Raw genomic sequence first — 13697 nt, forward strand, 5'->3', positions numbered from 1 at the left:
TCACCAACGTGAACGTATGTATCCCGGCTCTATTAGCTCAGTGGTAAACATTTCAGCAATGGCGCAAGGGGACCGGGGTTCAAATCCGGGGTAGAAAGTTACATAGTACAGCTTCAGTTACATCTCTATCCTGTAAAACCAGCAGACTGCAGTCTGGTGGTGATGGGACAATACCACACCAATATCACTTTACAGTGGTGGTGTATTATGAAACTATTAAACCTTAATCATTACCCTGGGTGATCTCATTGAAGATTGAATTTCAAAAGAAACATTTTAATATGGTCCTTTGATGAAAAAGAATATAAATCTTGCATTAAGCTCTCATAATGGAACGGCATGGGCAGCTTTGAGACCTTTAGTAACCTCTATTATAAATTCCCCCTCCCAGTTGAACATTAACAAAAAAAAACTTTCACTCTGAGAACTCTTTAGGTCGTATCTTTTTGAAGAGGGGGATAAAATAAATCACTCTTTTCCCCTCCAGTGAGAAAAAAAGCCATCTAAAATTCAACACGGTGATCATTTGTTACAAAATTAATGGTGGTAGGGCAAACACTTGCAATTGGAAGAAATCAATATAGCATCAATATTTAACTGTTGGTTTTCATGCCGGCTGGTGTCTGGAACCAACTACTCTCACTGTCACTTACAAAGAAGAAAAAAATCCTTCTCATCTGCCTCACCCTCTTTCTAAATATAGGATTTGGTGAGTATAGAGCAGTGGCTCTCAAGCCGGGGTCTGAGGACCCCAGGGGTCCTTGAAGGACCCCCCCAGAAGTCCCCAGTAGAATGAGGAACAATTTAACCACATCAACTCTTCTCTTATGAGGCTTCGTTGCACAAAACCCTTTTCAAATGGTGCATGGTCCGCAAACAAATACCAATTTGGGAGTCCTTCACATGAAAATGTTTGAGAAACACTAGTTTACAGAACAGACCTGGTATTGTAGGCAGGTATCCTCAGGAATCAGGGATGCGAAGAAACATAACCATTGCTCACGCACTAAGCTGCAAGCAATCAATACTTTTATGATCTTTCTTCACCATCTATCCACCCATCACTTTCACCTTTCCTATAATTTTCCACTGTGTGTAGAAGACAGAAAAAATCACACCCGTGTGAAGTAAGGGGTGCAACTCCGTGTGGGGGTCCCCGGGGGTACCCGGAACATCCAGACCCCCAGGAACGCGCCCAGGGGGTCGGGCCGGTTCCGGCGAGCCGCCCCGCGTCCGAAACGGGTGAGAAATTACAGTTACCATGTGGGGGTCCCCAGGGGGTCCCTCTACTGTACTGTACTGTACTGTACTGATACACCTGAAATCATCATATACGTATACAGTTAATATGTATGTGTGTGTGTTAGGCTGCACAACTGTGACACCAACCAAATGCAATTTCCGTGCTCAGAGAGTTGAGCCAGAAGGCAAAGTCCTCTGTCTACTGAGCAATCTTCGTTCCCACTCTCACCTATGGTCATGAAGTGTGGGTCATGACCGAAAGAATATGGTCGCGAATACAAGCGGCCGAAATGAGTTTTCTTCGACGGGTGGCTGGCATCTCCCTTAGAGATAGGGTGAGAAGTTCAGTCACACGAGAGAGACTCGGAGTAGAGTCGCTGCTTCTTCGCCTGGAAAGGAGCCAGCTTACTGTACGTGGTTCGGGCATCTGGTTAGGATGCCTCTCGGGCGTCTCCCTAGGGAGGTCCTCGATGCACGTCCCACTGGGAGGAGACCCCGGGGCAGACCAAGGCGCAGTTGGAGGAAATACTCACTGGCCTTGGAACGTCTCGGGATCCCCCAGGAGGAAGTCACTAATGTTGCTCTGGTGAGGGATGTCTGGAACACTCTGGTGGAGCTGTTGCCCCCGCGACCCGACTGGATAAGCGGTTGAAGATGGGTGGATGGATGGATGAACCAATGGAAAGTTCAATATATTGGATGGATCCACTGAAACACCAATCTGGGAACCCATCGGCCAAAAAAAGGAAAAACTGCCCATTTGGAAATTGTGTGAGCCAACAGTCTTGTCGCGAGAGACTACTGAAACAGGTTATTTTTTCAATAATCATTTAAAGTAACGGGCTATTCAGGGTTTCCCCCCACAGTGACGATATTACAGCTTTTGGTGTTAGTGCATGTTGTTCCAAGAAGACATTCTGATTAAATCTGCGTGCGTGCGCGTGTGTGTGTGTGTACATTCATGAAGGCCAGGGAGGGACCAACAGAACAGATCTGGGACACAGAGTAAAAGCTTAAATTCTGGGCAGCCACCGATCCACAGAGACTGGTTGGCCGCCTTTAATTAAGCACAGCGATCCCCTTCATATTTTATCACCGTCATTCATATTCATCATCACAGTGTGGCTGGAGCCACAGAGTGGGCTGTCTCCTTTGGGGACAGGCTGTAGGCACATATGGAAAGTTCCAGTCCACTTAAAAGTAAATGCAATTCGGACGGACAGACAGACAGACAGAGAGACAGAACAAGAGAGAATGACAGAAGGAGCTACAGTGATGCATCTAAATTAGGGCTGAGACTAACTGATTCATTTTGATTAAATACTTATGGAAAAAATAACGTGATGAAAATAATGTATGCATTTTAATCACGCTTATAAGTATTAAGTAACACAAAACATTTTTCACTGGAAGGCATCAGGAATACAGATCATACCACGGTGCACTGACCCAACCAACAGACAAACCCCAGTGCACGCTAAAAAACCTCTGAGGTCAAACATTTATATGTGATTAAACATGTGATTAATTTCGATCCATACAAAGCCTCTAATTAATTAGATTATTTGTTTTAATTGAGTCCTAATCTAAATGCACAGTAATCTGCGTCTTGTATTGAAGTTGAGCAGTAGTGTTGTTAGCTCTCTGATGTAAATACCTCAGTGCTTCTGTATTCAGCCACTCAAGCATGCAGTAAAAGTACAACAGCGAAGACATTTAAGCTGCCATACAATTAAATAAAACCAATGGGTGCATGTCACTGCGGAAGTAGGCTGATACACAAACCTAAGCATACAAAACTCACCCTCCTTTGATGTAGTCAAGGAACGTGTGCTCTGACTCCACGCTGAACGACAGCACTGACACCTGGGAAATGGAGACCAAACTGATCATCTAGCCGCTAGCCGCGTTTGCGCTGAATCTTGGGCGATTAAGGAAAACACAATTTACCAATCTACACATTAGCGGCTGGCCCTGGGGCTAACCACCCATAACGTGATTTACCCAGGCATCGGGTGACATATTAGCCAAGCCACCATCCAACATTCATCTGATTGTGAGTTGATGGGCCAGTGTGATGGATGAATTGTCTCTGATTTCAATTATGCAGTCAGAGCAATCAGATAGCACAGTGCTTGGGCAATAACAATGCCGTCTCTCACTCTCCCATAAACATCTTTCACTGGCACTCACTAATAGGATGTATACTCTTATTATGGACTCGTTTCTATATTCAGCCTGGATTTGGGGCCATTAGTATGTTTTCCTCATCTACTACATCTTCACCAATCTGCATGAAAAGCGCTGAAAATGGAGATAGAAGTATTAAGAAAGCTGAACCACTTCCTTAGGGATGTAGGTAAACAAGACTAGGTCAAAACCTTGTACTGTGTATGAAACCATGGCCTGGACAATTCAATTCCCATCTTATCCACAGTCTAAAAACGACCACCAAAAACCTGTGTGTAGAAGACATACAGTATTTTTGCTGTCGGGCAGAGGAAAAAAAACATATCTTCATAATTCAGCTTTTTATGTTTTTTTTTCTTTTTTTTTTCTGCTCTACTACTACAAGAGTGTCGCACAAAAGTAGTGAAAATAGCCGATCTACAAGTTCACAACATGTTGCAATTTGCGTCGCATCAGCTATTGCCATTATTTCCAAAGTGGTTGCGTTTGTCATTGTCATTGGGTTTTATAAATACTGAACCAATGAAAAGTTCAATATATTGGATGGATCCAACACAGGTTCCATAATCCTATAAAGTTAAACACCACTATTCTTAGTACTTGTCAGATTAGATTAGTCGATTCTCAGCTCTTCCACAAAAACAAACAAACCAGACCAAAACCTATATCGCCAGAAAACCAATGACGTTTGCAACCTATGACCAACAAGTAAAGTGCTAAATGTTTCTGAAGGTTCCAACTAAGTAGACTACTTAGTTGGAACCTTCAGGGGCGACTGTGGCTCAGGAGGTAGAGCAGGTCGTCCAATGATCCATGGGTCGGCGGTTCGAATCCCGGCTCCTCCTGTCTACATGTCGAAATGTCCTTGGGCAAGACTCTGAACCCCAAATTGCTCCCGATGTGCTGGTTGGTACCTTGCATGGCTTCCGCCGCAATCGGTGTATGAATGGGTGAATGTAATGCACAAAATCTATGTAAAGCGCCTTGGATAAAGGCGCTATATAAATGCACCATTTACCATTTTCAGAAACAGTTAGCAATGGCATACAGAAATGTGTAATTGCTGTCAACAACGGCAGCAACAATAAGGCCAATATGCACCAACAACAAGCACCCACATGTGACTTTAATTAATAACTAACGTTAGGTGGGTATATACAAGGAACTTCTCTCACAAGGTCTGTGCGCAGGCACACTGAGAGCTGCAGAAAATGTGTCACACATTGGTACACACAAAAAATACACATGCAAAAGGAAGATAGTATACATGAGCACAATAAACATCTAAATGCAACTTAAATACCAGGTGAAATGAAAGATATTTAGTCACTCTCACACACATGCATTTACAGGGGCAGGGTGGCGCTGATCTCGATCATCTCACACTTACCGTCCCTGAGTTGATGTATCTCTTTTTCTTCAACTTCTTCTTGGCATTCACCACCTAATATATATATGAGAGAGAGAGAGAGAGAGAGAGAGAGAGAGAGAGAGAGAGAGAGAGAGAGAGAGAGAGAGAGAGAGAGAGAGAGAGAGAGAGAGAGAGAGAGAGAGAGAAGAATGTAAACTTCCAGCACAACAATCCTTTTTATTCAGCCGTGGGCAAGTTATAAAAAAAACATCTTTGTGCTCCTCCTGCATTTCTGGGAGGGTAATGGCGCATAGGGAGCGAGTCCAATAAGTGCAGTAGGTGAGAGAGAGAGATATCATTGATCGCGCCTGTAGGGCGAACGCCGATTATTCAGGGAGGCTTTATGAGAAGCAGAGCACTGTACTGTACATTTCGCATGAATGTGCAACAGAACCCGGGGACAACAAGAATATTGTCCCATAACTTGTATATTGCTGCTGGAAAGATATAATCCCAAATAAACAGCAAACGGGCAAGTGATACACACAGTTACAGTGCAGTATATAGTGCATTAACTCCCTGGTATACAAGAATGTGTTATGTACACACAGGGCAGATAAGACACCCATACGCCCACACCCACACACTGTAAATGCTGTAGTTGCAGCCACACATATCAAATAAAATACATTAATTCAGCAGAAGTTTTTATTGGAGATGCATGCCACGCACGCGCACGCACATGCACGCACACACACACACACACACACACACACACACACACACACACACACACACACACACACACACACACACACAGTAAGCAAGGTTATGGGCGGAACATTTTGATAGGAACAGTGTTCCTATTAAATAACTATAAAATAAAACGTCACTGTATTTACTGTAACATTCTAGGCTTGAGATAAGGGGTCATGGGCTATATCCAGGGGCAAGCCATTAGTGCCAAAACATCTCTCCTGCTCATTCTACAGTGTGCATACAGTACACATAACATAAAGGACCTGCCTAGGGTGAACTGTACTGAATAATAAGTCAAAGGTAGGACTGTTCCTTCTAGCCTGCTCCTTCCCATATTGCACACCCACCCTCTGCTCCGCCTCTGTGATCCTGATGATACTCCTTTGAGATCATGCTCTGTAGAACCACAGCCATCATTCACTGCCAGGGTCACATTAAATCGCAAAGCCATCGCTCTCCATTACCGCTCCCCTGTAGGATTAGGCTACGGTCAACTCCAGCGCACCTTAGGGACTTAAAGCTCTCAGGTCTTACATATGCATGTTGGATTGAGCGCACTGGGAGCTACAAAGGGGTAGAACTAAGTGGTCTTTCAAAATCCAGTTCATCGTCAGTGGAAGAGGCAGGGTCGTTAAGTTTGTACAGCCATGTTTTCAAATTCAGCCATTTCTGGGCGACTGAGAGGCCAAAAGTGAAGAAGCTGTCCTATTCCAGCTTCCTGATTGGAATCCATTCTCCAACAAGGGCTCCTGAAGGTTAATTCATGCACCTGCTTCTGCCATGTCAGCAGTGGAAAAGGGCAAGTCTGCATGCCACCATTTTCTCACTTACTCCATCTCTGTCTCTCTTTGTCTCTCTCTCACTCTTGATCTGCCTGGCCCAGCACTCCATACGCCCTGCTCTCTCCTTCTCACTTCCTCCAGGAACCGTCCCTCTTTCCTCAAGCCGCCTCCGTGACTAATCCACTAGCTAATATAACGTGGCAAGTGTTTTAATGAGCAGGGCCCGGCATGGTCCTCCCGGGGCCTAGGCGTAACACCCAATCAGTCCCACAAAGGGTTGTGTAAGGGGACTCTAATCACAAATTCTGTTCTGTTGCATTCTGCTTTCTGGACTCTCATCTTGTCCAACCTCGTCCAGCTTACATTGCAACATGTGAGACTGATGGGCTAGTCAAGTCCAATAAAGGAGAGGCCATATAGTGGCCAACTGGCCATATAGGTTTACTAATACTAGACCAAATACTTTATTGTACTGGCCTATGAGATAATGTAGTCTCTTTCTAACCTCGCCTCACCAGGCTTTCCACCACCTCGGAAGAAAGCTTGGTCTCTGTTTCAAAAGTCTGTATGATCCGGTCGGGAGCGGATGATATCGTTACGTCATGTAAAGTCAGGAACAATCAAACGGAACTTCCCTTTCCCTCAAACTGGAAGAATAACAATAAAAGCTCTCGTAGCCTGTAGCTTTTATTGAGAAAAATCGTTTTGAGGGAAAAGGAAGTTGCCGCCCCGTTGTTGCCTGTCGACTACAAAACAATACTACAACATGACGTAACGATATCATCCGCTCCCGACAGGATCATATAACCTAAATGAAATTGTGCCCAGGCTAGTTTCTTTCTCTTATGCTTCTACTATCCCATGGGTGTTAGATAGTCATTCTCAAACCTTATAAACAATCATGACGCTGTTTATTGTTTTGTTGTCAACCTGGCATCCCTATATTTTTGGGAATATCATTATAAGTGGATCATTTAAAAAAAATAGCAAAAATAGTATAATAATATATAGATACGAGAACTGCAGACACATGGACGGGCAGAGATATGTCCTTCTTTTTGTGGCAAGCACGTATTGCATTTGTTCCTTGAAGGAAGCAAAATGTCCCCTCGTGGGACAAACAAATCTTGAACTTAAACTTGAACTCACCTCATAGCTGTTGAACTGGCTGTGACCCCGACACAGCTCTTTGTAGCTGGTGATGAATTCACCAATGAAATCGTGGCTAGAAGATATATAAAAAACACTAGGTCAAATATTTTGTGCAGTCTGATCTGATGCACATGGGTTAGGACACTTTCCCTAACCCCAGGGAAAGTGAATGAGGTTCAAATGCCAATATGTCATAATAATTTGCATAAGTTACATACATCAATATATAGGTGAGAGGATGGTTTGGAAAAAAAGCCCCCTGCTTCTGTTTAGCCTAGAACTGGAGGTCTAGAACTTGGGATCATGTGATCAGGGATCACGCCGGTGTACTCTGCAGGCCAACACTGGCGTGATGTCACTGATCACATGAGTGGTATTTGCCTTTACGTATACCTGGTTTTCACCGTAGCACCACCCACCTGAACTTAAAGCGCAAATAACATGCATTTTGAAACTGCTTTTAATATTTAATATCATATTGTCTATGTCCATCAAAGTTATTTCTAATGGTTTGAGCCTCAATTTCTTTCTAGACTTTGAAAGCAGTTTTAGCTGCAGTACCACAATGTCCTGAGGTGGTGGGGGTGCTGATATGCAGATTATTTAATATTTGAGTCATTATAATACTGATGCTAGATAAAACCAGGCTTGTTTCCATTCCATGCCAGCTTGGAAAATCAACAATGGTGGACAATGTAAACAAAGTGGAAATGCAAATTTGAAACTGAAGACTGAAGAAGTTGGAAATATACAAAGTAGTGTGACATTGATGACATCACGATGAGACCAAAATCAGTTGAGCTGTTCCTGAGAGCAATTTCCATTAAAGCACCTATATGATATGAAAGCCTGATTGTTCAAAATTGGTTATTTGTGGGGATATAAAACACATATGGGATCCCCAAAAACACAAAAGAAATTGAAAAAGTTTTTTTTTTTTTGTTTTTTTTTAAGACACAACCACAGCTGTTGTAGTATGATAATAAGGGGAGGGGCTGATTTTAGTCACTAAAGCTGTGGCTTTCAGCTTTCAGGAAGAAACCAAAGATACACAGGGAAGACACATTTGCATATTATAACTACGCCTGGGGGTCTAATAGACTCGTAATGTTAACTCATACAAAACAGACACATACAAAACAGAAAAAGTATGCCGTAATGACTACTTGTGCTTGATATGGCAGTGGTGTCAGATTACATACATGTATACATAGGGGCATTACCTTTAATCCTCCCTACACTAAAACATATCGTCATTACGTCACCATCGAAAACCAATTACACCCTGGCATTGGGTCCTTTAATACACATCTTTATTAAGTCATCATTGAGAGCTAGTTGTACCAGTTATACCCTGATGTCATATGCTGCTACGATACGTACGCATCAAACGAGGCATACACTAAGTAACCACAGTATACCGCTAATCAACTTACAAATTACATATACATATACTGTACATAGAGGCATTTCCTTTAATCCACCCGACACTGATCGACATATACATCACCATCGAAAGCCGTCATTCATCCGTATTAATTACAACATTACATAATTGATTGTTGTTAATTACGTAACGAAAGAATGAATTTGAAAAAATAAATAGAATTACCTTCATGTTCTTCAACAGATCTCAAAATAGTGTCATACAGGTAAATACTTTTCAAGTAAGTCATAGAGCTGTATTCTAGATAGCCAGGACAAATCATCAGCATATTCCTGAGCAGACTAACTAATATTCCAGGACAAAATAAATCCTTAGCCAGGAGAGACTAAAGGGATTGCTGAGAGCTAGTGTTCCACCAAACCGAAGGTAAACCCCAGAACAAGAGCAAGGAATTGTTGTTGAAAGAGACAGAAAGAAGAGGAAGATTGCAGATCTTATTATTCCCAAACATGTGTTCACGGGAAAATTCTAGAAGATCTCAGAGAGGTTATAGAGAGATAAACTAAAAAGGGATCCAGGACACTTCTAAATCGATAGAACTGTATTTATTTTATAGATAGAAACTTCACAATACTACTTTTTTACCTCCAAAAACTAGGTACGTAGCAAATAGCTAAAGCTAATAATTCAATATTTCAAACGTTCTTTCACAGAGAAGTTGAGATTTGACAGTTTGTAGCGGTCGACAGTACTTGCGCGCTCTGCTTGCGCACTAGTAGGCCATTTATGGCCTACTTGTGTGCAACAAGCAAGTAGGCACTCGACAGAGTGCAGTTCTAGTTATTGTTATATTATTGTCTCTGGTTATCTGATTGCACTGATGAGTTCTCTGCACTTCTACTGTTTCTGCACTTCATGGTGTGCCGGTTTCTATAAGGCCATGTGACGTCATGCTGTGAGGCAATCACGCTGTCATTCCGCCAAATGAGGTGCTTCCATGCTGGGCGTTTCTTTCATAACACCATGTTTGCAACTCAAGCAGTAATCAAGACTTTATCTTGTGTGTGTACTGTAGGTGTGCGTGCGTGTGTGTGTGTGTGTGTGTGTGTGTGTGTGTGTGTGTGTGTGTGTGTGTGTGTGTGTGTGCACGCATGCGTGTGTGCGTTCATACCTTCCATCTCTGTCCCAATCATACACTTCCACCTTGATCGTCCTGCACGCAAAATCAAAGGCAAGGAGAAGAGGATTAATGTTAGTGAGCACATTGATCTAACATCGCTACATCAACGTCCTTCAAGGCAAATCTCCCAGAACCTTCCAAGAATGTCTCCGGACTAATTAGGAGATGCAGATAAGCTACCGGACTCCTCACGTGCGTTTGGTTAAGCAGTGAAAACAAGCAATTACCGCTTATTAACAGTTAAGTAGAAGCTGAATTAAATCAGTCTCTTTGAGAACACATAGGCTATTGCATCCACGCAGATGAGAATCTGTGTGGATGCAATCAGCGGGGGAGTGAAACACAAATCAATTTCATTTAATTTCAACCTTTATTTTGTAATTCTCTGAAAACACTGAGGGCTGAGACCCTCTTTTCCAATGGTGCAGCGATTACTTCCTAAAAACTGTACAAATGCTGTACAAAGTTACCGGGCAGCGTGGAATACACATTAGCTGATAACTGGCTTTCACAAGGTTAACAGGTTATCTTTAGCTTGTCCCGTAGCGCAAAACAGTCAATATTGTTATCAGAGTTAACTACTTAAATCCTACTGTATACACACAGTATACTTTGTTGTACATTAAATAGCGGAAACAGCCAGGTCAAAGGTGTTATGTTGCATTGCATTGTGAGCTTGTAGATCTGCTATTATCGCCAAATGTTCGCCAATTTTCAGTGTTCACCCACTATGACATGTCCAATAGGGATATGCTAGGGTTGGCGTGGTTAATGAAAGGATATTATTTAATTATTCATTGAGAAAATGTACTTCACATGCAAAGATCCTGTTTCTACAGGGAAGAGAGAGCTGAGCTGAAAATTTGGAAAAAGTGTCCTACGTCTGCCAAATATAGACAACTAACCACATGGGAGGGAGGCAGCATATTTCTTTACAAGCTCCTAAAATAAGTGAGAAGGTGAGAAGCCAAAATAAGTACAGTATGCCTGAGAGGGAACCCATTCACTAAGAACAGTTCATACAGTTCCTACTCAACTAACAGTGATAGAGAGCTGACTTAGGCCACCATGCAGCTTCTGTCAATCATGCGTCCAGTGGATTGTTGAAAGTAAAGAAAGTGGTGTGCCATGATAACTACACCTGAACCCATTCTGTCTCCAGTGTACACGTTCGAACAAACATGTGCAGGTCTTATACACTTACATGAAACAAAATGGTCCATACTCCATGCTTTTGACAAACCCTAGTTTTGAGCCTTAATATATCAATATAGACAATACTTCTCAGTATCAGTAGGCATATTAGTTTCTTGTTGCCCAGGTTCATAGCAGAGCGGTACAATTTATTTTAGTGGAAATGGGAAGCATTTCATTTTTATGATAAATGTTTAAGCCAAACCGTCGACAGCTACATGTGAGACAAAACTGTGCAAAATAATCCCCAGAACCATTTCATGCCATTTCACAGCCCCGTGCCCCCATAGAGAGCATCTGAGGCGCAGAATGGAGAGTACACAGACAAGTAAATGAATGCCAGCTGAGATAACCTATGGCACACACACCTGCGTGATATCAGAAGTCGAGAAAATTAGCTTTATCCCAAACTGTGCCACTGTGCCACAGGCCTTGAGTCAACACTGAACACTGCATTTAAACCATACTCGCAATGAGAGTGATGTTGTAAATACCTCTCATTATGTCACAATGGAGACCAGCTCCATTCCACAGCACAGACAATATGAGAGTTTACTTATAAACCTTGATTCTTAAGAAGCAAAATATAAATAGAAACACGCATACACCGTTTTTTGTTTTTGAAAAGAGGCTAAATAAATTCGGTAACGACGGGGGAGGGAGATAAGGTGTCACCGTGACAACAATCTTGCTCTGTTATAAGTTAACTGTCCGTTGCAATCCAAGACACAGACATATTTTTATAATTTTTTAATGCCAGTGGTATCAAAGAAGCGAAGCCATATGACCTTACTTTATTACTTTTTATGGTACCCGGAAGACTTACCCCAAAACATGCTCGCCCTCATATTTCTTTTCGACGACCGCATGCTGGGGTGTAAGAGTAAGTTTAGGGTTAGGCAAAGTTTTACTGCGGTTAAGTTTAGGATTAGGGTTCGGTTTACAAAGGTTAAGGTTAAAATAAAGGTTAGGAAAGTTTACTGAGGTTAGGTTTAGGAATACCAGTTACAGACCGTGCTGAGGTCGCCAGGTTTGCGCCAGGGTTGAGTGTTTTGGTATTCCTTTTTATTCAACATTTAAATGGACCAATCTTAACATTTGCTGTAACGTTTCTAAGCCGTGCAATCTATTGGCATGATTGTAATGTGGGCAATGTTTGGACTATAGCCTATCGTACTAACTAAATAAGATAACATTAGCAAGTGCACTGACTGGTTCTCTGTAGAAGATGCATGGCTGGCCTGGCATGCATGTGTGGTGGCAGGTACTGCATGCAGCTTGCATACACACATTATCAATGCTGGCACATGCTGGAAGTGCTATTATGAGAGGGAAAAACTATTAAAAAATAATAATAACTACCGTTTGGTACCAATTATTTCCCCCCAAAAGAGACCCACAAGACGCCCATGTGCTGTATATTATAGCTGTATTGCTGTAACAACAAAAATATGCATTTAAATACCAATTTTAATATTCCAAGCATGACAAGAACTGTGACATGTGTGGGTGCAACTTTGTCAACATGATTCCAGTGCCTTATTGTTCCAAACGCTTGTGGGAAGGGGGAAAGGATCGCCTAGTGTCTGCAAAGATTTCATGCATTACCTTCTCCCACACTCCCGGGTTTGTCAGCCAGGGTTGGTAAACAACACCAAAATTCCTTGCTTATAGAGTGTTGCAGTCCCTCCCCCTTTCAGAACAACGAGTGGCCCAGGAAATGTTTCTCCATTCATTTTCTCCATAGGCTTTTCCTAAAGTATTTATTTAAAGACGGTTACGCCGTGGACAAAGCCAACTCGAATCGTGACAAATCATGCCAATGAACACAATGTTTTGGGCCGATCAAATAATTTATAAGAAGAAAAACAACAAAAAAAGTGTTGTAACCTGCCGTTTTTTCCTACTTTCTAATTATTTGTTTGGCCCAAAACATTGTGTTTATTGTCATGATTTGTCACGACAAGAGTTGGCTTTGTCGCAGCGTAAACGTCTTTAAATAAATACTTTCTGAAAAGTCTGAGGAAAATGAACGGCGATTTCTTTTCCGGGTCTCTCGAGGGGGCGGGACTGCGGACGGCCATATGTTAAAAATACCTTTTGCCTGTCATGATAACAACATTGTAACTGTAAATGCCCCTAATTAGCCTGTTTGCATAATCCTCGTCACTGCCAACCCATAGGGGAGGGGAGGGTGTAGACAACCATTAATCATAACTATCATGTCTCTTCTGACACACATGGAGTAGCCAGCCTGACAGTGAGGGGTTTCACTGAGAGGGCATAACACATGCACAGGAATACACTATCCCTCCCTGGTGAATATAGGCACCCCAAACAACTTGTATAGGTGTCCCAGGTGCAGCAACAGAGATCGCCCTCCCATGCAGGCTTCCCATGCATGAACACAGCCATTATGTTTGTTGGAGAGCCCAGCCAATCCCGGGGCACCATCGAGGA

The 13697-nt window shown here is 42.5% G+C and overlaps 1 protein-coding gene across 1 annotated transcript in view; it reads right to left on the minus strand.

Moving 5' to 3' along the window:
• The window catches only part of cpne5a (copine Va), an 87420-nt gene that overhangs the window by 13520 nt on the left and 60203 nt on the right, over nt 1–13697 (minus strand). The window contains exons 10-13 of the mRNA XM_083770133.1: nt 10035–10076; nt 7474–7549; nt 4823–4876; nt 3047–3108 (exon numbers count right to left, since the gene is read on the minus strand). Coding sequence (XP_083626259.1) covers nt 3047–3108; nt 4823–4876; nt 7474–7549; nt 10035–10076 — 234 coding nt within the window. The remainder of the gene's footprint in view (nt 1–3046; nt 3109–4822; nt 4877–7473; nt 7550–10034; nt 10077–13697) is intronic.

This window comes from Protomyctophum parallelum (assembly GCF_964188405.1).
Source record: "Protomyctophum parallelum genome assembly, chromosome: 7".
In the NCBI taxonomy this organism is placed as follows: domain Eukaryota; kingdom Metazoa; phylum Chordata; class Actinopteri; order Myctophiformes; family Myctophidae; genus Protomyctophum; species Protomyctophum parallelum.